The sequence below is a fragment of the Lactuca serriola genome, chromosome 3 (assembly GCF_051521515.1).
Source record: "Lactuca serriola cultivar US96UC23 chromosome 3, Lser_US96UC23_V15, whole genome shotgun sequence".
In the NCBI taxonomy this organism is placed as follows: Eukaryota; Viridiplantae; Streptophyta; class Magnoliopsida; order Asterales; family Asteraceae; genus Lactuca; species Lactuca serriola.
The window spans coordinates 74,786,954-74,813,583 of NC_136410.1; the positions used below are offsets into that span (position 1 = coordinate 74,786,954).

The window sequence follows — 26,630 nt, forward strand, 5'->3', positions numbered from 1 at the left end:
GATCATAAGCCCACATATAAGAATCAATGATTTACACAATCAATCCCCATATATTTAATTAGTCTCTTTTTGATCACTAAATTAATTCCAAATTAATTCTTGATCAATACTAATTAAATAATATGATTTCATATTAATATATTAGAACTTATAATTGTAACGACCCAATTTTCACATCCAAAATTTTTTGTTTAGAACCGTTTCATTATAAAATATTAATAACTAAAAACATCGTTTGATCAACTATATCATAAAATGAACCATGTCTGAAAACCAAAACATACAACTAATCAGAATATCAGAGTATCGATCCCAGAGAAACTCGTAATGCGGAAATCGGAGAGTGTGTGTGTGACATGCTGCTACCGTGCCAGCTCCTTTCCCCTAGCTGAGGAGGTACCTGAAACCAAAACTGAAAACTGTAAGCACGAAGCTTAGTGAGTTCCCCCATAATACCCCATACCATGCATACACATAATCAACCAATGTTCAGCTATGAGTTACGGGCCCTGCCCACACTCAGGAAGATACGGGCTCTGCCCACACTTCGCTAGCCGGGAGATACGGGCCTCGCCCACACTTGTGAAGATACGGGCCCTGCCCACACTTCGCCATCTGGGAGATACGGGCCTAGCCCATAATCCAACCTCGGAGAGATACGAGCCCTGCCCACACTCAACCGCTAACCCATAATATACAAGTATCACACAGACAACAAGTATAAGCAACTCTATCATATTAACGCATATATCGTACTTAACTACGCCAGGGATACGGGCTCGGCCCACCCTCTAGTACTAGTATCTCGTCTATGCGGGTCGGCCTTGGTGCCTTAGACCCGTTCCTACTGGAAAGGAAACTCACCTCGAAATAGTTGCTGGTCTGTGTGGGAACTGATCACCTACTACTGCTGCTGCTGCTGCTCCGGAAACCCTCCGGCTGCAATTCCCACAATATATTCAATCAACACATTGCTCACTGACTTTTGGGTAAAAATGACCATTTTACCCCTGACCTTGCCCTAAGTCAAAGTCAGAGTCAACTTTCAGTTGACCCGACTCGCCGAGTTGGCTTTCCAACTCGCCGAGTCCCTACTCAAGCGACTGCCCTGAATCCCGATCCTACCCGTCGAGTTAGGCGACGACTCGACGGGTTCGCCTTCATGACCAATATTCAAGTCCTTCATCCTACTCGCCGAGTTGTATGAACAACTCGTCGAGTTCATCTTCATCCGAAGAACACTCATGCTAAGACTCGCCGAGTTGTATGAACAACTCGTCGAGTCTGTTCTTGATCTAAGGAGATTGCCTTGAACTCGCCGAGTCAGGGCATTGACTCGCCGAGTACCTTCATAGATGGGTTAAGCTTCCGACTCACTGAGTCACACCCTGTGACTCACTGCTCACTCGACACTACGAAAAGGGGACAAACTCGAAGACTCGCGAGCAGACTCGCCGAGTCACATGAACGACTCGCCGAGTCGTTGCCATGCACTCCTAAAATATACCGATTTGCTCGATTCCAGTCCATGCCATTCATAGATCTGGACTTCTAGGACACGAATCACACGTTCCAACTTTACGTGTGGATATTCACCAATATGGATTTTAGGGCTCAAAATGTCTCAAAAGGGTAGATCTAGGGTTAACGAGCAACATGGGACCAAAAAGCTAACAGATCCGAGCTCCTGGAGCTCAATCTTGCCTAGATCCAAAGGCCAAACATCTTATTACGACATATAATGCACATACAAACTTGGGGATTTGACCACGAAAGACCCAAATGAAGTACTAAGCATAGAATCATGGGGAAAACGGTTTATACCTCAAAGGAACTGCTGGAAGAACACAATAATGGCCTGGATGGCTTCCTTTCTTCTGGATCTACTTCCTTCCTCCTTCAAAGCCTTCAAAAGCACACAACAAAACTTCAATCTTCAAAGAACAAGCACAAACGAGGGTTGGGGAGCTCTGGGGAGAGGATGGGGGCTGGCCTAGGGCGGATAAGTTGCTTAAATAGGGTGCAAACCCCTGAAACTTAGGGTTTCATCCAACAGCTGTGACTCGCCGAGTCCAGGATATGGACTCGTCGAGTCGACAACTTAAACGCGTCCCGGGTCCCGCATCCACTCGGCGAGTCGGACCCATGACTCGCCGAGTCCAAGGCTAAAAGAAAGAAATACTTCAAATAAGATTTACGTACCAGGAATCGGGTGCTACAATAATATATTAATAGGTCACAAATATCTTCTTCTCATTAAAAGGTCTACCCAAATGTTCCGATGCCATGCAACCCAAATGGACTATGCCGGGTCGGGTCAAGTATATACCAATTATAGTTATGGACTTAAACACTAATCCACCATTTCATTGCCTAACTTTTTTTTGACTTGTACTCAAATTGAATACTATAGAAACAAGGTTTAGGTAACATGGACTTTTGAGAAGTCCATGATATATATGGTTTATTACATAAAGTTAGGGTATTTTTGATTGTTACACACTCTCTTTTGAACTTTTGAACTTGTTTTGACCTATACGACTGTGTGATTTCCACAATTTCAAACTTTTGAATTTTAGACAATTGAAACTAATGTTTAAAAGATTATTCTAAATTTACCTAACAAAGTGTGTTTCAGTATAAATACTCTTGATGAGTAAATTGTGAGATTATGTGACCTTTAAAATACTCTTAATAAGTATATATGTGCAATCAATATAAATTCTTTTTATGAGCTTAAAAAAGTTATGAAACTTATTCTCTTCATGATCTAAGTGAAGAAATGGAGTTTATATTGTTGATGAGACTTATGAAGAAATGAATTAATGCTCTGGATGGGCTTTATGAAGAAAATAACTTCATGCTCTTGATTGGATTAATAAAGTAATAATGATTGATAATGTTAATGAGTTTTTGTGAGATGTTTTGAGTAGTTTAAAGTACTAGTACTCATAATGAGTACATATGAGAATTTTTTTGAGAAGTGTTTATATACATGAAATGGAGATGGTTTTTAATATCTTAGACGGTATAAATGAGGCTGATATTATTAACAAGGTATTATGGGTTAATCATGGAGTACCATCATGTCCCTTTGAACATATATGCTGGATAACTCTAATATCTTTGTGGGTATACACATGTATCAAGAGGATGTTAAAAGTATTCATCGTGGATTTTATTCGAGTATTACATGACGATGGAGTTTGGGCGTGAGATTTTCGTGTATTGTTTTTGTGTGGCATAGTACATAATATGAGAAGATGTTATACCTTGAAAATAATTTTTGTATGGTACTTTTGTTTGGAGCATGAATTAATTCTAATAAATTTATTATTTATGGACGATGAAGTTATGTAAATCTTTTATTTGCATATATTTTTTGCATGGTACTTTTGTTTTTGTTTTTGGTGCATGAAATAATTCTAATAAATATATAACTTATGTAAGATGAAGTTATGGTAACTTTATATTGGGACAAAAATTCAAATTTACCCATTAAGCATTCAGCTTAGGGATATTGACTTAAAATGCTAGCATTGTTCTCATTCTGTACAAAGTTAGTCCCTATTGTGTGAGTATATATATATATATATATATATATATATATATATATATATATATATATATATATATAAACATACATACGTACAAGATATATCAAAGATACATCAGTAAACATGTTGGTTTTGTCTACATTTCGTCCTTATGACCACTTGTAGGCTTCCAACCAAAATATGGGTTTACCGGCGACTTTGACATCTCTGATGAGCCTCCTATCATCTTCTCGGCGACATGATGTTTACAGAGATATGAGTTCATTTTCGAGTTCATTCATTGATTTATTTTGTTTTATTTTTTTGGTTTTCTAGAGTTTATCCACGAATTCGAGTTTCCAAATCAAAATAAGAAAAAACATAGAAGTTTGAGTTTATCCATGGATTTTTTAATTTGAATCTTGAGTTTGGAACTCCATTTGACCTTGATCGAGTTCTAGGGTTTGAGTTCCATTATATCATTTATGAGTTTCAGAATCTTTCAGGGTTTATGTGTAACATCCCAAAAATCAGAGTAAAATTTTTATTTTTGCAAAAACAACCAACGACCACAATTGTTTACAAAACATTATTTCCAAGAGTAATATTCATAATCAGAGTATCCTAAAATTCAAAATCATAAAACCAAGAGGATGTGCACGCACGCCTTTGCCTTCCCATGATCGTCTGAAGTACCAGAAACAATAAACTGAAACTGTAAGTCAAAGCTTAGTGAGTTCCCCAGTACCACACACAACCAAACAAATATTCATAATGCATGTTGGGTCTACAACCACCTAGTTGGATTACGTAACACCTTGTTTTGAATCGTTTCCTAATTCGGGGCCGTGACCCGAAGATCAGTTATGATAAGGATTTGGGCTTTGAGGAAAGAGATATTTAAACTCCTTCGGATTTGGATAATGTAGATCAGGTGATCCAAGAGTTCGGTTTGTGCTTTGGAGCCCAAGGGTATAACTGTAAAGTGATGGTTTGGGCCTTTTATGAATTTTGGATTTAACTTCAGAAAGTTCTAAGGGTATAACTGTAAAGTGATGGTTTGGTCCTTTTATGAATTTTGGATTTAAGTTCAAAAAGTTCTAAGGCTAATGAGAGATGATAAGATGGTAAAGCTTCTCATTACCTTTCCGTGGATATAAGGATTGTTGAAATTGGGCTTAGAATGAAGAAGTTATGGCCTTCAGAAGCTTGGTGGTTTTAGGGCTACGTACACTGGGCGTATAGGGAGTACGCCGGGTGTACTAGGAAGGTTGATCGTGGAGGGACCTTGGAATACTCTGGGCGTACTCCAGTCAGGTGCAAACCCTAATTTATGGTCTTGGACCCTATTAAAGGGCCTTAACTTATGAGCAAACCTTATTATCTTCAGCCTCCATCAACCTTAACCCTAAAATCGAAACCCTAGCCTTCGTTTGAGCATTCTTGGGGATTTTGATTGATTTGGAGTGTTGTTGGTACACATTAAAGAAGAAGGAGCTCATTGGAAAAGTGTTGGTTAGCCTGGAACTTGTGGATCCAGAATTTGTGCATCTTGATCTATCTTCTGGAGGTATAAAGTCTTAACCTTGATGATTTATCTTGTAGATCTAGTTTGGGTGGTATTGTTATGTTTTGGTCCCAAGATTTTGGTTCTTGTGATTAGAAGTTACTCCAGAACCTTTGAGCCTCATATTTGGTCCTTATTGAGGTCATTAAGTCATAAAGTTTGGATCTTGAGGAGTATTATCCTCTCATGCAAGAATTGGTGACCTTTTGATGAAGTTAGGAAGCTTGGATTGTGGTTTGGACCCCATTAAGCCAGGTGTAACGCCCGTGTTTCTGGGCTAGGCATTAATTTTGATGTAATAGTCTAGGTTAACCTTTGTAACTCATTTTGAAATAATAAGAATGTATTATTTGAGTATTATGTATTTTATGCTTAATTGTGTGGCTTAAATGAATTAAGAATAAAAATAAACGTAAAAATAAAATGTTAGATAAAACCGATATCGATACATGAAGACGTAGTGGTCGTGGCAAGGTTTCCGAAAATATAAAGAATGCCGAAATCCGAGTTATAACGAAGGAGTTATGACCTGTCAAAGTTTCGCGACAGAACCGGCACGACACTACGCTACGTAAATAGTGAATTTATGATAGAGCGATATTTAGCCTTAGTGATTTAAACGAAAGTCGTAGAATACGTTAAACTGAGAACGTGCATAAAAGAACGTCTAAATCTGACTTCGTATGAGGAAGTTATGATTTTTTGAAGTTTCGACTTAGCGGTTTGCAGCCCAAAGTTCGAATATGAGATCAAGTGATTTATAGCCGAAACAATCTAAACGAGAATCGAAGATTATTATTTTAAGAGCCGAGTGCTGTCCGAGCATCGTCTTATCAAGTGAGTGTGTAGTTGCTTTCTTCTAACACATAGATATGAATTATTTCTCAATAAAATACGTGCTATGTGTTTATATATTATCTGTTATTTGGAATGAGTATTAAATAAATATATTATACTGGTTTTAAGTTGTCTATGAATGTATATATATATATATATATATATATATATATATATATATATATATATCTACAAAACATCGGTGGAACGCTGACAGACTCATAACCTGTAGGTGTAGTGAACTTGGGTGTTCATTTGTTGTATTCTATCCCTCTCATGGTTGCCTTAGGACATCCATTGCTGAGAAAACCCCTTTGCAATAGTGTTCGTCCCGATGAAAATCCTTGATTAGGTCTCTTGTAATAGTTGTTGTCATAGGGACATAAAGTGAGGATAACAGGAATGGGTAATCGGGTTATTGTTGGTTGGTGAAATTAAATATAACTATTTATTGTGGGTTGAAAACCTTATATGCTCACCAGGCTCCCAAGCCTGACCCACTCAGTTTCTTTGTATTACAGGTAATGGCGCGAGAGCATAAGTTGGGGAACTTGTGAAGATGTTTTTGTTTATAGACCAGTAGTTGTATATAACTGTGTAATGTCTATGTTTTATTGTTTATGCTTTTGTGTCTGTGTTGGAACATGACATCCCGAGTTTTGATATATAATGAAAATACATTTCTTTAAGAAATGCTTTGATAAATCTGATTTCATCATGTAATGTTTTGGGGACAAATTCCTCAACTCTTTTAAATCAATGGATTTACTCTGAAATTATTTTAAAAGCATAAATGAAACCGGTCTTTTCTGGCTGTGATTTTGGGGATGTCACACTAGGCCAAGTCATAAAGTCAGGAACTTTATGACTTAAGACACCCTTTAAGGGTCAGATATGTGTTTGGCCGTTTTGGTCTTAACCATTAAGAGCTTAATACAAGTTTTGGCCCTCTGATGAGTACGTTAGGCGTACGTAGGCATACACTCAACGTAATGAATGGATTCCTCGAGTTACACTTCGGTAACTTGTACGTTGTGCATCCACGGGCAATACGCTTCTAGTACATGGGGCGTACTCCCGAGAAGTTCATATTGGGCCTTTTGGGCAGTGGGCCTTTTGGAGGTTGGGCCATGAATTATTAGACCAATTATCGGAAGGGTAAAATGGTTTTTTACCCATTGGAAAAATAAAATATAGATTGGACCTTGGATTTTGGGAGTTGTCTTAAGTATTGATTAAGGATAATTGATTATGTTCAGTGTGAGGCTTCCGGTAGCAGTAGAGCGTGTATCTCGGTTATCTCGGATTGAGGTGAGTATTCTCACAGTATCCATGGGTTGAAGGCATCAATGTCTACCCATTATTGTATTACTTAAGATGATAGTTGCTATGTGGTTTATATGTGATTATATACTGGGATGAAATAGACCCTAGGGCGGGCCCACTATTGTATGTTCGGGTTGAAATAGACCCCAGGACACCCACTATTGTATGATTGGGTTGAAAGATACCCTAGGGCGGGGCCCATATGTGTTGATCTGGTTGAAATACACCTAATGGCGGGGCCCATATGTGTATATTGGGTTGGATTATACCCTGGGGCTAAGCCTAGTTGTATGATTGGTATGTGGTATTTTAGGGAACTCGCTAAGCTTTGTGCTTACGTTTTTTATGGTTATGGTTTCAGGTACTTCCTGCTCGAAAGGGAAGGACCCGACTTGATCGCAACGCATCCACCCATGTTTCCGCAACTTGATGATTTTGAGATTATACTATGATAATTGTTTTATTTTGATATACTTTTGAATGTTTGGAAAAAGATAATTGGTGTTTCTGATTAAACTAAAAATGAAATTTTTACCTTATAATTTTTGGGTCGTTACAGATTACCTTGGACCACAACCCCCCTGTTGGATTGCCACATGTATTGCATATTGGGTCCACAACCTTTCGGTTGGACTATCCTGGCCCACAAACTCCCGATTGGATACCCTGGCCCACAACCTCCCAGTTGGATTGCCCCGGGTTTGTTGACTGACCGCACAAAGCAATACAGTCTCAACCCACCCACACTATGTCAACATATATCAGATAACATATATTCAGCAAACAAATAGCCATATAACTAGTCAACAGACTAACAGACAGATCTACAAATCACTATCGCATAACAACATCCTATATACCAGGATACAGGTCTAACAGATCATTATTGCATAGCAACATCCTATATACCAGGATACAAGTCTAACAGATCACTACCGCATAACAACATCCTATATACCGGTATACATAATATAGTGGGCCGACATTGGTGTCTTCGACCCACAAGTATAATGAGGGAAAACTCACCTCTTAGTCTGAAAAGATATCTGGATACAACACCGTTCCGTATACCAACTCTACAAGTCACCTGCACAACAAACAATGACCCTGTCTCAAACCATTGTTCAAAATACCCAAAATACCCCTAGGTCAAACTTGGTCAAAATCATGGTCAAGGTCAAAGATCAAAAGACAACCGAGTCAACTTAGTTGAGTACACCCAACGTACTCAGCATGTACACGTGACATACTCGTCATCCAGATCGAGGGCTTAAGGGAGTACACGCAACGTACTCAGGAGTACGCCCAACGTACTCCGCTACCAACTTTTCCTTCTAACCTGGGCTTAATTCATTAAGTCCTTTCGTCAACATGCAGATATAGTCCCAAAATAACATTCTAAGTCATAAAGTTTCCAATGTTATGACTTTGCATGGCTAGAAAGTGCCCTAACTTCTTAACTCATTAAGCCATCATAGCCTATGCATGGAAGGAAACTAAGGACCAATATTACATTTTTATGAATTTACACACTCCAAAACGTCTGAAAGGACAACTCATACAAATCATATGATTTAGAGTATACCATACTCATAAACGCCAAGCTTATGGGACCAAAATGAACACAAATCCATTGTTAACAAGATCTAAGCAAAACTTCATCAAGATCATAACTTTTTACCTCCAAGTGGTGCAAAATGATGATGTTCTTTTGGATCTAGGTTGTATTTGAGCTCCCAAGGTGATTCCACTCCCTTCTCCCTCCTTCAAGATCACCAAAATACACACTCAAGGTAAAAAAAATGTCATACTAGAGATTAGGGTTTGTAAAGCATGAAATGAGACTGGGGGTTGATAAGGGAAAGAGCCTTGGGGGGTTAATGGCGTTTAAATAGCGTCCAAACCCTAAAAATTAGGGTCTGGCCTTCAGCCACGTACGCCCGACATACCAAACGTACGCCATCAGCTCCACGTGTTTATTTAAGTGCCACATTTGACCGTTTTACAAACAATCTCCTAATAAGGGTCAAAAATGTAAATACCTGTAAATCAAGATGTCACATTATGAGTTCTAGGGTTTGAATCTTTCGGGCCGTGTTTCAGAATGAGGCTTTGAGTGGAGGTTGTAAGCTTTTTTTTTCTTTTATATTTTGTGTTTTAGAACCAAACCCTATACAATTTCGATTTGGTGTTTTTGAGCTCTTTTGTTTGCCTTTTCTAAATTTTAATGCTTAAAAAATGTAACATTGTTTATATTGTGTATATATTTAGCCAATTATGTTTAATCTTGTAAATATTTAGGCATTTATGTTTTTCTTTTGTATACATTTAGTCACTTATGTTTTTTACTTTGTATATATATGACCATTATGTTTTTTATTTTTTATTTTTTTATTTTGTACACATTTAATCATTTATTTTAGTTTTTGTACAAAATAAAAAACATAAGTGACTAAGTATGTAAAAAAAACATAATGACAAAAGGTATACGAAATAAATAAATATGTACACAATCTAAACTATGTTACGTTTTTAAGTCATTACCCATCAAGATTTTGAGTTTTTTTTTTATTTTTATTTTTTTATATTTAGTTTTCCAGATTAGATTGATAACTTGAATTCTTTTAGTTTTTTTGTGTAAAAGAGATGTGTTCAAACAAGATGACCGGAAAAAATCATATATCATCGAAAAAGATGATTGGATTCTTGCTGGAGATGCTGACGTCGCCGAAAAATCCATCTTTTTGCCAAAAACCTAAAACATGTCAACGGGAGAATTTTAGGAAAACTACATGAACGTTTCACAAAAAATCGACTCAAAACAAAATATTAGATTTTCTTATTTCACCACAAGGCGTTTGAAAATTGAACCAAGTTAAATTCTCTCATTAAGCCCCCCAAAAATACCAATTAGACCTTGTTATTTACTTTACATCCTTCCCAAATCTACCCTACTAATTTTTGTACAAAAATACTATCCAATAGTTTCGTCTATTATCTAGTAAAAAACCTATAATTATCTATGGGCCGTTTCCCATAAGGGTCCGATACTGGACCCGTGGAAGTTGACCCACGATGCCTATGCCGATGATCGGAACTTGAAGTTGCACGGGCAGATGAAGTAGCAGTTCCGGTGGCGGTGGTGGTGGCGGCAGTGGTGGTGGAGTTGGACCCACCGGAAGTCCCTTCTGAAGAAGAAAATGTACCGGGCTCACGAGACCGCCTGTGTCTCGAGCCCAGGTACCCGGGTTGGGTTGGTTCATCGAGTGTGGTTGGCTTTCGGGATAGCATCAGCACCACACGGCTCATTGTCGGCCGTAGATGGTGATCATATTGGGTGCATAATAATCCAATCTTTATGCAAGTAGCTACTTGATCAGGATCAGCTGAAGAAGCCAATCTTGCCTCCAAAATTTCAAGCCCTTTTCCCTTCTTGTACATCTTGTATGCCTGTAAAAAAATATAGTTAGGGATGGAATCACGAATTCCAATTCCGACAGAATCACGGATTCCAATACCGATGGAATCACAGATTCCAATTCCGACAGAATCCATGATTCCAAAGGAATGCGGGAAAAAAAACTATTAAACTTCTTACCCAATCAAGAAGATTTACGCAATCGGGATCGAGGTTGAAAGTAAAGTTCTTTTGACCGCTAATGAGCTCAAGAACCACCACACCAAAGCTATACACATCTGCCTTGACCGATAGATTACCTTTGATGACATACTCGGGTGCCATATATCCACTATACCGAAAAGGGTAAAAATGTAATTAGCTCACTTAGAACATGCCCAAAAGAGCAAATCGAGTGAAGAAAAAAAAAAAAAAAAACTTACTTGGTACCCGCTACACGAGTGTGCACATGAGTTTGATCTTCAGGATAAAGTTTAGCCATACCAAAATCAGCAATCTTGGGTACCCATTTTTCATCTAATAAAATATTACTAGCTTTTATATCTCTATGAATAATGCAATCATGTGCATCTTCATGAAGATAAAGTAAGCCACGTGCTACACCACAAATTATGTCGTATCTACGCTTCCAATCCAATACATCACGCGTTGTAGATGATTCTACATCAACAAAATCCCAATCATTTTATAAATAAAATTCAAGAAGATTAAAGTCAAAATTGAAGAAAACTTCAGTCAAAGATCAAGGGCTTACTGAAAAGAAGCTTGTCTAAGCTTTCATTAGGTACGTATTCGTATACTAAAAGCTTCTCGGGGGACACACAATACCCTAATAAGCTCACAACATTACGGTGTTGTACACGTGCCAATAATTTGGCCTCATTTACAAATTCTTTTTTCCCTTGATTTGAGGTATGTGATAGCTTCTTCACAGCGATTTCCACTCCATCATTGAGTTTTCCCTATAAAACCAAAACAATCGATTCACTACAATAAGATTATTAACTTCTCTATATAAAACTTGGATTCCTAAGAGATGCGTATTTCTTTTTCTTGTTTTTATATTGATCCGCATTTTGAGCCTGTTTCCTAACAAAAAAGTTGGCAGAAAATAGCAAAAAAAATCACCAAATTAGGCAAAAAAATAGTGGGAAAGTAGCCAATTGGGGTGCAAGTTTCATTGTTTTCTTCTAACTAGAGCTCTAATTCTTCATTTTTTTATAAGTTAGCACCGAAATGTTGCTTAAGATTAATTCAAAACGCTAATATCTTCATATTTTCCACCAAATTTGCAAATTGTCCTTAATATATTGCATTTTGAACCATTTGTTTCTGAAAATCCAACTTACATAGAAAGATACCATAAAGAGTCAAGTTAGCATACAAGAATGTTGATCAATTGGGAACATAATGCCGGTTGCAATGCGTCAAAAGCTAGTACTTTCTTAAACTTCTCTACCAACAGAATAATGAAAACAAATACAAACAGAAAGGAAAGATTGAACAAGAAAGTTCAGCAACTACAAAATTTGTTCCAAATTAATCATTCGTTCGTATTTATCAATAAAGATGGTTGTTTTGCAACGATACGCCAATTAAGAATGGTGACACAAATAGGGTATAGAGGTGGATAAAAACCTTGAAAACAGGGCCAAAACCCCCTTGACCAAGCTTCCTATCAGGGTGGAAATTTTTTGTTGCAGAAACTAGGGTTTGGAAAGTGAAAACTTTTTGATCTTGAGCAGCGAGCTTTGACAAATCTTCTTCTTGGCTTTCTGATTACAAATTCAAAAGCACGATAAGAAAAAGTAAAATCTTTGACAAACAGATCATCGAGATGATAAAAAAAAAACTCCTTCATATCAAATGCAATCATTGATGAATTCTTCAGAAACGAAATGATTGCTTTTACCTTTCGTAGAGCTGGAGCTGAAGGGTTTGATGATGTTGTGGAAGAAGTTCTTGGATTTGGTCATGCTTTTTGTTGAGTGGAGGAGTCCATGAACGAACAAAATAATCAAATAAAAAAAAGAACTTGCGCTGTGTTTATGGACAAGAAGATAATTTGGGTTTTGTTGTGTTTATGGTCAATAAGGCGCGTTGACACAAGCATTATTTTCTGGTATAAATTATGAAATTTTTTATATTTTCGTGTAGAAAAAGTGACAAATCAAGTTATTCAATTTATTATTTTTAAAAATTTAATTAAAAAATGGAAGGTTATTAAAAATAATTATCAATTTTGCACATGACATCTGCCAAATTGTTGATGCCACGATAAAAATAATGTCATCCGAGAAGTTATTGTTTTTTTAAAAAAAAACTTGATAACCATTTGGCAGATGATATCAATGAAATTGTAGTTACCATTTGTTATTCAGTTATTCTTTTACCATTTTATAGATGATATTGCAGCATCATATGTGAAATGATAAGTAAAGATGATTATAAGTTAGAGCTAGTCCATTTGGCTAATAATGACGTTTCTAATCCAACAACTAACTAGAAGGTTTGTGTTCAGTTTCAGATAAATGAGATATTTAAATTATTTGTCGTTTAAAAAAAAACATAAATATAATTATTTTAGTACAATTACAATTGAGTTTTCAATATTTACTTTCATTCACCACATTTTTCATGAATTCACATAACAATATTTATTTTTCACATACCATTTTTTTTCCGAGTATTATATAAATTGTATAATCATAACATTCTCTTATTCACTATAAAATGAATTCATATGAATTTTGTGTTTGGCATTGTGAGCAAGATTTCACTACTAATTAAGATGTTTGATTACATATTTGAAGTGACGACATAAATCAAAGAAGTCAATCAAAAGGTATGAAAAGATATTTATTTACTTAATGAACACGTAGACGTTCACTAGTAAAGGTGCACAAAAGCTAGAATATGTAACTTGTAGGAATAATATTACAGAAATATATGAAAGTAAAGAAGAAAAAAAAAAAAACTAAGACATATGTTTAACATATTGTCCTTAAAACAAATTCGTTCCATACAAAGTGTTTGTTTCAAAAAATACACCAGTTTGAAGTGGCTCTTCAAGACCACCCGAATCCTCGTTAGGCCTAGATTATATATTTGATATAACAAGAAAAAACTAAGAATATGAACCAGAAAATAAACGAGTTTAGGCATTCTTTTTTGTGTCTCAAAATGGTTGTAGAGTAATGGTATTTATATTACATATTCTATAACCTCCTATTTAAACACATCTATTAATCACAAGATTAATGTGTGTTTAATATGTAATTAAACTGTAATATTAATTACAGTTTCAATTACGAAAGAAAGAAATATTTGCAAGAAAGGTCACTGAATTTTTCTTTACTTTCTCCCATCAATTAAACTATTTTATTTACTTCTTCCGACACCCTTACTTTAAGGATTAATTTTTCATTCATCTTAAATTCGTTTTGGACATGTGATATACCAAAACAAAAGTATCACAGAGGGGAACACAAACATATTGTAACACCTAGTTCAGATAGTCATTTCATTAAGTTAAATTTTGGAGTTTTACTTAGCTCATAATGTGAGGGATGTCTTTCAAGTCGTGAGGAGCATGTTCAAAACGCGCATCATCTTTGGTGCTCGTGACGTGAGCACATATGGCTCACGACGTGAGGCCTTTCTGAGAGGCAAACCATAATTTTTGGGGGTTTTGTTCTGTATTTAAAGGAAGTGACGGCTAAGGCTAGCCTACGTACCCTCATCCTCCATTACCTCTCAACACTCCCCTTTGAAACCCTATCACTCCATAGTTGGTTATGAGCTCTTTGTGGTGATTTCTAGTAAAGAAGACCATCTAGCCATCATCTCAACACTCAAGCTCTCCATTTTTCATTTCCACACCTTTTGGAGCATTGTGAGTTTTCAAGATCATAACTTTATGAGTTTATAAGCTTAGATCTAGGTTTCTTATAAAATTTCTTTCTTGGATTTGGTGATATGGTGTTTGGAATCCATAAAGTTGCCAACTTTATGGATCTCTAACGTCCATTTTATAAGATAGTTCTAGATCTGAAGTGTGGTTGCGTTTTGAGACTCTTGCATGAGTTTTGATGCAATTTCTTCCTTTTTGTGTCCTAGTTTGTATTTGGGATATGCACGTCCAAAAATCCACAATCTTTATGATGTTCTGGAGTATATAAGCCATTCTTGAAGTGATGGTTGTTAGTTTGAAAGGATTAAGAACTTATTTCTCCATAACTGTTTAGAGCACTTCTCACGACGTGAGCATTCATGTCTCACAATGTGAGAATGGGCCATCTCGACTATTTTTGTCTCATTAGGCCATGACGTGACAATTAGAGGTTCATGACGTGACGGTTGGCTGTAAGATTTTTTAATAAGGATTTTGACCTTTGATCGTTGACCGTTGACTCTGATCGTTGACTAAGATTGACTTTAGTTCAAATAAAGTATTTTGAGTGGTTAATTAAGGTTGATCACTTTTTATTGTATATGTGACATGTAGAGTCAATATTTGGAGCAACAGTCAGCTCAACTACCTTTCACGCTATAAGGTGAGTTTTCCTCATTTTACTTATGGGTCGAAGGCACCAATGTTGGCCCACTAGCTTATGCATCCTGGTATATAGGATGATGTTATGCTGGTTATATGATAGATTGGTATACCTGTATGGTTACTTGTATTTGTTGGATATGTGTTTATGTTTATCTGTTGTATATGTCGACATATTCTGGTTGGGTTGAGGCGATCCTACTTTGTGATGAAGGCCAAGATACCCGGGGAGGTCCAGATAGGTTGTAGGCCTTGCAAGGTTGTCCATTTAGGTCGAAGGGCACGGAGAGTGGTCCAGATAGGCTATATGCCCTACGAGGCGGTCTAGTCATGCTAAAGGATCATATTTGTATGATGTTATCTGTTTTGTTGTGTGTGGTACTTTGGGGGAACTCACTAAGCTTTGGCTTACAATTTGATTGTTGGTTTTAGGTACTTTAGAGGACATGGGGCAAGGCGAAGGCTTGATTATGCACATCGTCCTGGATTTTATGTGTTTTTTTTTAGGATTTTGGGATACTCTATTTCATGATAGTAACTTTTGAGAACTTGTTTTGTAAAACTTATGGATTTTGGAAAGGTTTTAAAAATGAAAATTTTGCCTTGATTTTTGGGATATTACACATATAACCATTTATTCATTTAATAATGGTTTAGGGTTCAAATTTCGCATTAAAAAATGAGGAAACCCATTTTTATAAATTGGTTAAAACCAATTTTCCAACAATCTCCTACATGAATGAAAATTGATCAAACATTTTCAAGCTATCAATAAAAATCCAATAGTTGAATCATGCATAGGTGCTACCTTTTAAACATTCCCTTAAGATATATATTTATTTTACTAGTGGACCAATAGACTCGATGTCCTTGAACTGTTATGTCGTTTGTGTAAATAATTAACATGTTTTTAAAATGTTCTCTCTGACCTAGTTAGTTTCTCATTATAGTGTCCGTTATGGTCTTGGACACTTGTTTAGTTATGTAAGAGCTCTTAATAATGTGCATATACAATTCCCTTTGAAGCGACCCTACTTCTCTCTCTCACATAGGTGGTTCTATAATAATCATTAAAAGCAAATTCGTGACGCTTTCCAAATTATCATCCACAACTATAAGCTTAACCTGCATTACTGTTTGTTTTAGGAATGAACTGGGGATAATCCCCACAATGATTCACAAATGTTATATGCAAGTAGGTTGCCCCATTGAACCTAGATCTTAGGATCTCCAATCAGAATTTTGAAATTAAAATGTAAGTTCATTAATGAAATTGATATCAATTTATTACTATATTTATTACAATTATTACATTAAAATATTATGTACAATTTAATAAAATAGAAAAACTCATAAAATGACATGTAGAAAAATATTAATTCAAAATAACCACAAAATGGCATTTGGAAAATTGAATGAGAGTGTGACAAGTAGCAAAATAAACATTCATTTATTAGAGAGGATAATATAACATAATTAATAACCATTCCTTATGTGACACGTGCCGACCAAGCATTCTATTCCAAAACTCCTACATCACCGGTTCAAAATAAAGCATATGGATAACATATAATACTATAGCATCCATAAAATATTAACCTGTAACAGCGCAACCATGACTATAGATGTGACTCCAACAACAACTCTATGTAATTGCAAATAGTTGTGGAATGGTATGTCATACAAACATTAGGTACATTTTGCTCTCCAAGGAAGCTCGAGATTTGGGATCATATTGATCTACATTTAATTGTAATACATGATTAACTATATAATGAGGTTTAATATTATATTTTTATTAATAACATTACTACAAATAATATTAACATTTATTTACATTGTTCATTAACATAAAAATGAGTTGCCCTTGTTAAAAGCCTGATTGATATACTTTAGGAAATCATCGGTCTTGTCCAAATCTACCATTGTTTGAAGAAAAGGATGCTGTGGGCCTTTGGGAAGAGGATGGGGGGGGGGGGGGGGCAAAATGTTTCTCAATTTGGTGAAACAGTAACATTAATTCCATCATAACTTGCGACTCTATGGACAATTGTGATGCTCGTGGTGGTACACCATCACGATCCAGTAAAGGTCCGAGTACACTCGAAGACAAGGAATCTAATGATGCTTCATTTTCTTGATTTCTATATTTCTTTTGTCGAGTTGGGGAAGGCTTTGGGGAAACATCACCGACTATAAAATGCATAAGCCTACTATAATATGGTGTGTTAGGCTACCAACCTCTTAATAAATCGGTCTTAGTTTCCCTCTAGGCCAATTCCCTTCTAAAAATTATTGTTATGATTATATATTATACTTATAATATATATTACATATATAAAAATAATAACATTGTTAAGTTTTGATGACCTTTGTTAGGAAGTAATGATGATAACAATAAAAAATAAAAGCACACAAATACATAGTATTTACGTGGTTCGGTCAAGGTGACCTTCGTCCACGGGCAGGAGGGGAGTATTCTTTATTTAAGAGTTCTCAAATAGAGGTTACAAGTACAATTAACCAGAGATTCATTCTGCTCACTAAGGATATAAGACACAAGACACAAAATGACTTAACATGCATCGCTATTTATACTTGAGGGATATGACCTAAAACCCTAATGGGCCAAGCCCATAGGCCCATGAAAGGTGACAACCAATCATATTCCGCCATGCATCATCTTCTAGAATATTCTTCCATGTCTTACAACCCATGAGCATCAACAACACGCATGATGGACCACCTTAACCATAGTGGAGCAATATGATGCATAGGTGGAGCATCATGATCACCAATGGTCCAACATCCGTCATGGTGGAACAACATGGTGTATTTCTTGAGCATGATCACCTTTTAAGCATACGTGGATCAACATAGCACAACAAAGGAATCAAGATGGCGCATTATGTACCAAGATGGTCCATGATGGCACAACATCTCAATAAGATGGCGCAACTTCTCCTCCTTGGCATAACTTCCCTTCTTGATGGCACAACATCCTCTTCATGGATCAAAATCTCCTCAGCTCAACATCTTCACTTGGCTCAACATCTCCTTGGCTCAACATCACCTTGGCGTAAATTCAGACATGATGGCCTACCATGCTATCATTTGGCACAACATCCCTAAGGATGGCGCAACTGTTGGAATAGTGTCTATGGCTGCAACTATATTAGGCAAGTATTTGATCCGATTGTGCATGGTCCTTTTGGGTTGCCTTCACCATAGCAACTTGACAGGATGATTTGTAATGTGAGAAGAAATATTATTAATATATTATGAGAATAATATAAGGATTAATAATATTGTTATTTGATTAATATAAGTCATAAATTAATTAGGATTTAATGTGGTGACTTAAAAATATTAATTAAATAAAAGGGCATAAACTGTCAATTGTATGATAGTTGTACTTTGGGCTATAATCCCTCATGGATAAAGGGTGGATGGTTTTGAGGTTTGGATAGGCCTAGAAATCGTCCAAGGCTTCATAAGGAGATTGGATTGCTTAGGGCCTAAGTTATCCAATTAGGGTTTAAGGGTGAAACCCTAGGAGCCTCACAAGTATAAATAGACCCCTAGGGCTAAGAAAATTGGCACCTTTGGTATTGAAGAAACCCTGGCCGGCTTTTCTTACCCTCCCCTCTCTCTCTAATCATCCTCTTGCTAAGTTGGTGTTTGTAAGCCATTAGAGGAGTGACCTTTGTGACTCTAAGCTCCAAGGACAAGAATATTTAAGCAAGCAACTCAAGGTAATCTTTTAGATATGTTTTTCTTGTGTTATTATACTAGATCTATAATCAAAAGTCTTGGATACATTGCATGTTCAATTAGAGAAACCTAGATCCAAGCATTCGGGTTTGTATGTGCACATAGGAATGTTCTTATGGCTCAAACCCATCAGTGGTATCAGAGCCTTGATTGGTTTCTATTGAATTGATGCATTAGTTGCTTGATTGTTGATTGCAAAATTCGATTTTTGTTCTCTGCTTGATGAACTCGGCGAGTCCTATAGTGGTACTCGGCGAGTAGGCCTCAACTCGACGAGTTCATTGTGGTACTCGGCGAGTTCGAGCGTCAGAAGGAGCTAAGTTCGAGATTTCTTGATGTTTATCTTATGGAAACTTCCCTTTATCTTAATGGGTCAATATAAATCCGATTTTAACATATATTTGAGTATATCCTTGACCTAACTAAAGATATTTACCAATAAATTGAATAATAATTTCCTTATGTGATAATTGATTGATCATTTTAATTAAATTGGTAAATTGTTTTGCAAGAAATAATTAAATAAATCAAATATGGATAATTATGTGATTAAATGTTAATTTGGATTATTTGTTATTTGATCCCTTATGTTTTGAAAAGTTTAAAACTTGCCCTCAAGTTTGAAATTTATGTTTTGTGATTAAAAGCTAAATTTAGACAATTTAAATTTCAAACCCTAGAATTTTACAAGTTTAAAATTCAACCCTATACTAATATAATATTACAAGATTTATATATATATATATATATATATATATATATATATATATATATGTATGTATAATTAAAATGCTAGTCTTACCGTTAGTAGGTCTCATTCACGAAGCTGATCTATAAGGTGGGTATAAGGTTGCTGCCTATAAAATGGCGCTTAATGGGTGTACACTCTCACCCACCGCTTGCTTGATCGGTGGAGGGTCGTTAGCCAAATGGATAGGATAGGGCAACTCTATCTCCTCATTAAAAGTATAATATTGAATACAAAGTAACTACATGTTTTTCAAATTCCCAATCCTAGTTACTTTAGGAAAAGTGAATTGATGCAATTCTATGAAATTACACTTTGCACCCTTGCTAAGAAGTTAGTGGAGCGTGTGTGGTTTACCAGCACACTAATTGGTTCTAAGCAAACGTGGCAAAGGGTGATTCATTGTTTATCATAGTTCGATGGAGCGTGTGTGGTTTACCGACACATCGAATAGGTGATTGTTACAATGAAGGCACCATGTAGATTTGCATGGTTATTCACACCCACTTTGTGATCCTCGGTATCCCAGTCACAAACGAGAGGGGCATATCGAGATTTAAACATGCCATTGAAAAGTTCAATGAATCTCATCGAAACCTAGGAATTCTCAATACATTTAGAACTTAAAGTTAGGTTTTCATGGTGGAGAATTAGTGAATCGTCGTTCACCTACCTTCAAATTGTTTGCATGTTGGATTACGACATCCCTTTTCTAATATGTAAATAATGTTGTTGGATCATATCCCTAATTTTTCTTATTGGGTGATAATTAGGGATTTTAAATTCTAATCAATCTTTGTCCTTTCTATTTGTAGATGTCGAACGCGAACAACGTTGCAGCTAGCTCGTTCACATTGATGAGCCTTTGCCAAAAGGTGACTTTCGATGGAACAAACTTTAGCGGATGGATAAGATACATTCACACGATTGCTCGCTACAAGGACAAGGAGTATGTCCTTGATGAGAAGCTCGTGAAGATCAACCCATAAATTGCTACTCCGGCTGAAATGACTGCTTTTGAGACTCATGAACGTGATGCGACGAAGGTTCATTGCATCATGATAGCCACAATGGACGCCGAATTCCAAAAGTCCTATGAGGACATGTATCCGTACGAAATGCACCAAGACTTGTTGGAGAGATACCACCAAAACGTGAGGCAGGAACGTTACGAGATCTTCATTAACATGATCTCCGCTAAAATGGGACATGGTGAATCTCTAACCGTACACTTGCAAAAGATGCAAAGGTATGTCGATCGTCTTCGCAAGTTGAATGTCGACTTTGCGGAAGACTTGGCTATCGACATGGTCCTTCACTCCTTGCCTCCGTGTTACAACCAATTTAGGATGACCTACCACATGAACAAGGAAGAGGTCACCCTAAGTAAGCTCCAAGGTCTCCTTAGGGTCGCTAAGAGCAACCTCAAGGACAAGTCTATTACACCCACTCCCAATCCACCAGCTGCTCCTGTTTTGGAAGGCTCCGTCTAAGAGCCACCGCAAGGGAAAGTCCCGAGATGGTTCCTCTTCTAGTGGGACCAAACTTGATCCCGCTAAGCCTAACCCTAACCCAAAGGAGGCAGAGTGCCACCATTGCCACAAAATAGGGCATTGGAAGAGAAGCTGCCCAGACTACCTACAAGCCATCAGGGAAGGAAAGATCAAGCCGTCTTTCGCAGGTATATACACAATTAAATCTAATGATTCATCTCATGCTATTTCTTGGGTCCTCGATACCGGGTATGGTTACCACATTTGTTCTGAATTGCAGGGAATAAGAAGAAATAGGGATGTGGAGCGTGGAAGAATAAATCTAATCATGGGGAACAAAAGATTGTCGCATGCGACCAAGATTGGAGTGTATTCTTTAGTGCTTAGTAATGGATTATGTTTAGATTTAAATAATTGTTGCTACTCGCCAGAAATTGCAAGAAACATCATTTCATTTCATGGTTTGTTTAGACAAGGATTTAGATTTTCTTTTAATAATGAGAATGGTTCAATTTATGCTTATCTAAATGGTGTCTTATATTTTGAAGCAATGTCATGTAATGGAATTTATAAAACTGTTATGATTGTAGATAATCTAGGAAATGATGTTTTATGCATGGATTCTTCCAATAGTATGGATAGAGCATCCTTGTGGCATTGTCGTCTTGGACATGTCAACAAGATGCGCATAGCCCAACTCCAAAAGGATGGAGTGTTGGAGTCATTCGACCTTAGGGAAGATGACACATGCGAGTCTTGTTTACTTGGAAAGATGACCAAGTCACCCTTCACTAGCACATGTGAAAGGGGTGAGGGTTTATTGGACCTCATACATACCGATGTATGTGGACCTTTTAGATCAACCACAAAGGATGGAAACCGCTTCTATGTGAATTTTACCGATGACTATAGTAGATAGGGGTATATCTACTTAATCAAACAAAAGTCAGAAACGTTTGAAAAGTTCAAAGAGTTCAAGAATGAAGTGGAGAATCAATTGGGCAGGAAAATCAAGATGCTTCGATCCGATCGAGGAGGAAAGTACCTAAGTCTTGAATTCCACGACTATCTAAAAGAGTGTGGAATAGTTTCACAATTGACGCCACCTAGGACACCGCAGTTGAATGGTGTGGCAGAAAGGCATAATCGAACCTTGTTAGACATGGTCCACTCTATGATGAGTCGTGCTTCACTACCTATCTCATTCTGGGGGTATGCCTTAGAGACTGCCGCCCATATCCTTAACCGAGTCCCTACTAAGAAGGTTGCCAAAACACCTCACGAGATGTGGACAGAGAAAGCTCCCTCGTTAGAACATATCAAGGTTTGGGGTTGCAAGGCTTTCGTAAGACGAGATACTCACGACAAGCTCGAACCTCGTAGTGAGCGATGTATTTTCATCGGCTACCCGTAGAAATCCTTTGGATATCTCTTCTATAGACCTAAGGACAATGTTGTCTTCGTTGCGAGGAGAGGAGTTTTCCAAGAGTGAGAACTCATAAGCCAAGGAGACAGTGGGAGGCAAATCGAACTTGAAGAGATTCAAGAATCGATTGATGAAGGAACCTCTACCGCTGGTGCTCAACCCGAGGAGGAAACTCCGGTTGAACCGATTGACGAATCCTTACCTCTTAGACGTTCTGAAAGAGTTAGAGTTCAACCCCAGTTTTATGGTTTTCATATTACTACCGAAGGGGACACGTATATTAGTGATGGTACACTAATAAATCTAGATGAACCTAATAGCTATAAGGAAGTCGTGGCAGGCCCGGAGTCTGCGAAATGGAAAGAGGCAATGGACAGCGAAATCCAGTCCATGTATGACAACCAAGTTTGGAATTTGGTTGATAATGTGCCCGGACGTAAGACCGTTGGGTGCAAATGGATCTTCAAGAAGAAGACCGATGTGGATGGAAACGTACACACATATAAGGCGCGATTGGTTGCGAAGGGCTTTACTCAAACTCCCGGAGTTGACTATGATGAGACCTTCTCACCAGTTGCGAAGATAAAGTCTATTAGAGTGATACTAGCTATTGCCGCATTTCATGATTATGAGATTTGGCAAATGGATGTCAAGACCGCTTTCCTTAATGGAAAGTTGGCTGAGGATGTTTACATGGCTCAGCCAGAGGGTTTTGTTGATCCGAAGCATCCAAATAGAGTGTGTAAGCTTGAAAAGTCCATTTATGGACTTAAGCAAGCGTCTCGCAGATGGAATCTTTGCTTCGATGAGAAAGTCAAAGAGTTTGGATTTGTAAGAAGCGAAGATGAATCGTGTGTATATATCAAATCCAGTGGGAGTATAGTAAGCTTTCTCGTTCTGTATGTCGATGACATACTACTCATAGGAAACGACGTCCCGACACTGCAGGAGGTTAAGTCCTGGCTCGAGAAGTGCTTCGCTATGAAGGACCTCGGAGAGGCTTCTTATATTTTGGGAATAAGGATAGTGAGAGAACAAAGTAAGAGACTAATATGACTTAGTCAGAACACTTACTTAGATAAAGTACTAAAACGTTTTAGTATGGAAAATTCGAAGAAGGGCGAATTACCGATACAAAGTAATGCCAAGTTGAGTAAGACTCAAAGTCCGAGTACCGAAGCTGAAATAGCAGAGATAAGCCGAGTACCATATGCTTCCGCAGTTGGCTCAATCATGTATGCTATGACTTGTACTCGCCCTGATGTAGCCTTTGCTTTGAGCATGGTTAGTAGATATCAAGGGAATTGGATTGTGGTCAAGAATATCCTTAAGTACCTTCGGAGGACCAAGGAATGGTTTTTAGTCCTCGGGGGGAGTGATGACTTGAAGGTGCGAGGGTACAGTGACGCCAGCTTTCAAACCGACAGAGACAACTACCGTTCGCAGTCGGGCTGGGTCTTTACCCTTAATGGAGGAGCAGTGACTTGGAAAAGTTCCAAGCAGGAAACCATAGCTGATTCAACGTGCGAATCAGAGTACATTGCAGCGAGCGAAGCATCGAAGGAGGCAATATGGTTAAAGAACTTCGTTGGTGATCTTGGAGTTGTGCCTGCCATAAAGGAGCCTATGGAAATTTTCTGTGATAATGAAGGAGCGGTTGCCTTGACCAAGGAACCAAGGGATCATGGTAGATCTCGTCATATCGACAAAAAGTATCACTTTATTAGACATCGTGTAGAAAAAGGACAACTCGTGGTTAAGAGGATATCATCAGAAGATAACCCAGCAGATCCGCTTACGAAGGGACTGAGTAGGCTTAAGCATTTGCAGCATGCTAGGAGTATTGGACTGAAAGATGATATTAGATTAGATTAGATAGTTTTAGAAACTCGTAATAGATAAATGTAATTAACATTTGATGATTAAATAAAGGAGTATTATTTATAAGTAAAGCTACTGTCTTATGTTAATTGTTTAACTATTGTTTCACTTTGCATGTTTTGACTTCCAGAATAATTGAGTTTATTTAGAATAATCGAATTATTCAAACAGTCCGCAATCGTTCATATGTTGGAAGTAGGTATGAATGAAGATTGTCATGAATTGGTGTGTAGATTGTCTAAATGGTATTAGACATAGCAAAAGTTTGCTGCAACGTTCATGAGTGCTTATGAACTAGTTTTGAGCATTGGAACAAACCTGCGCTTGCTGGAATCACCTTATGGAATGTGATAAAAAAGGGTGATCGCAAGACGATAATATCATATGGTCTTAAAACCTAGATATATGGTTTGTTATTTGTTAATTGGTTGTACATTGATAATGCGAAACCGCATCAGTAAATTGATGTTACAAAATGCATTGTTGTGTATAATTGATTAATGAATAAGTAAATGCATATAAGTCGAAGTTTATCTGTTACTCTTATCCTAAGAGGGTAAGAGCGATATCTCGGTCGCTCGATGATTTAATTTGACTTATGTGCCGGGCCCGGTCAGAACTGAATTGATGTGTTCAATTAAGTTCCATGTCAAATAAATCTGAGATCGAGAAACCAACTGCTGGACAAATTGGCTCCATAGAATTGTCCGCATGATATCTAAACAGAGGACTGTACGATCCCTTATCTAAAGGACAAGATTGATAAGATCAGAGTTTGACAGCGTCTTTGAGAGCTACGATTGCTAATCGGATTATGCTTGTGTATATAGTTACTAGACTTATCCAAGTGGGAGACTATTGGAATAGTGTCTAAGGCTGCAACTATATTAGGCAAGTATTTGATCCGATTGTGCGTGGTCCTTTTGGGTTGCCTTCACCATAGCAACTTGACAGGATGATTTGTAATGAGAGAAGAAATATTATTAATATATTATGAGAATAATATAAGGATTAATAGTATTGTTATTTGATTAATATAAGTCATAAATTAATTAGGAATTAATGTGGTGACTTAACGAGATTAATTAAATAAAAGGGCATATACTGTCAATTGTATGATAGTTGTACTTTGGGCTATAATCCCTCATGGATAAGGGGTGGACGGTTTTGAGGTTTGGATAGGCCTAGAAATCGTCCAAGGCTTATCATAAGGAGATTGGATTGCTTAGGGCCTAAGTTATCCAATTAGGGCTTAATGGTGAAACCCTAGGAGCCTCACAAGTATAAATAGACCCCTAGGGCTAAGAAAATCGGCACCTTTGGTATTGAAGAAACCCTGGCCGACTTTTCTTACCCTCCCCTCTCTCTCTCTAATCATCCTCTTGCTAAGTTGGTGTTTGTAAGCCATTAGAGGAGTGACATTTGTGACTCTAAGCTCCAAGGACAAGAAGATTCAAGCAAGCAACTCAAGGTAATCTGTTAGATCTGTTTTTCTTGTGTTATTATACTAGATCTATAATCAAAAGTCTTGGATACATTGCATGTTCAATTAGAGAAACCTAGATCCAATCATTAGGGTTTGTATGTGCACATAGGAATGTTCTTATGGCTTAAACCCATCAGCAACTTCCTTCTAGATGGCGCAACATGATGCTCCATGTTGCTCCAAGTTGCTCCATGTCACTCCAAGTTGCTCCAAGCCACTCCAAGTTACTCCAAGCCACTCTAAGTTGCTCCAAACCACCTTTTGGTAGATCTGTTACTTTTTCACTTGATCAATTCCTTTGCTTGATGATCCATTCCTTTCTCGGAAGATCCGTTCCTTTGTTACACGCTCCATGAACCCCAAGTGTTCCATTTAGTTCTAAGCGCTTGAAATGCTCTAAATTGTAACACCATAAATTTTAAAACAATTTTTCGCTTTTTAAAACCATACAAATTCATTCATAATCACTTTTAAGAAAACATTGTATCAACATTATCTCATTACAAATCCCAAGATCAATTCATAATAAACTCCGCGAGCGTGTGTACAGATCATGCTGGTGCCTTCCCGCGATCATCGCTGG

At 37.2% G+C, this 26,630-nt stretch overlaps 1 protein-coding gene across 1 annotated transcript; it reads right to left on the reverse strand.

The window, feature by feature from the left end:
• Positions 1 to 10,079: 10,079 nt before the first annotated feature.
• LOC145092652 (cysteine-rich receptor-like protein kinase 43) lies at positions 10,080 to 12,744 on the reverse strand. The gene is made up of 6 exons (XM_079030613.1): positions 12,597 to 12,744; positions 12,323 to 12,459; positions 11,439 to 11,646; positions 11,107 to 11,344; positions 10,865 to 11,015; positions 10,080 to 10,716 (listed from the first exon to the last, which is right to left on the reverse strand). The coding sequence occupies exons 1-6, from the start codon at positions 12,658 to 12,660 to the stop codon at positions 10,261 to 10,263; spliced, it is 1,254 nt and encodes a 417-aa protein (XP_078886739.1). The 5' UTR covers positions 12,661 to 12,744; the 3' UTR covers positions 10,080 to 10,260.
• Positions 12,745 to 26,630: the final 13,886 nt, after the last annotated feature.

Excerpts from the sequence above, each read along its gene's own strand:
- LOC145092652 (XM_079030613.1), bottom strand. The coding sequence starts at position 12,660 with ATGACCAAATCCAAGAACTTCTTCCACAACATCATCAAACCCTTCAGC. Across the intron at positions 12,460-12,596 it reads CAGCTCCAGCTCTACGAAAG|AAAGCCAAGAAGAAGATTTG; the intron begins GTAAAAGCAATC and ends ATTTGTAATCAG. Across the intron at positions 11,345-11,438 it reads CTTAGACAAGCTTCTTTTCA|AATCATCTACAACGCGTGAT; the intron begins GTAAGCCCTTGA and ends TTGTTGATGTAG.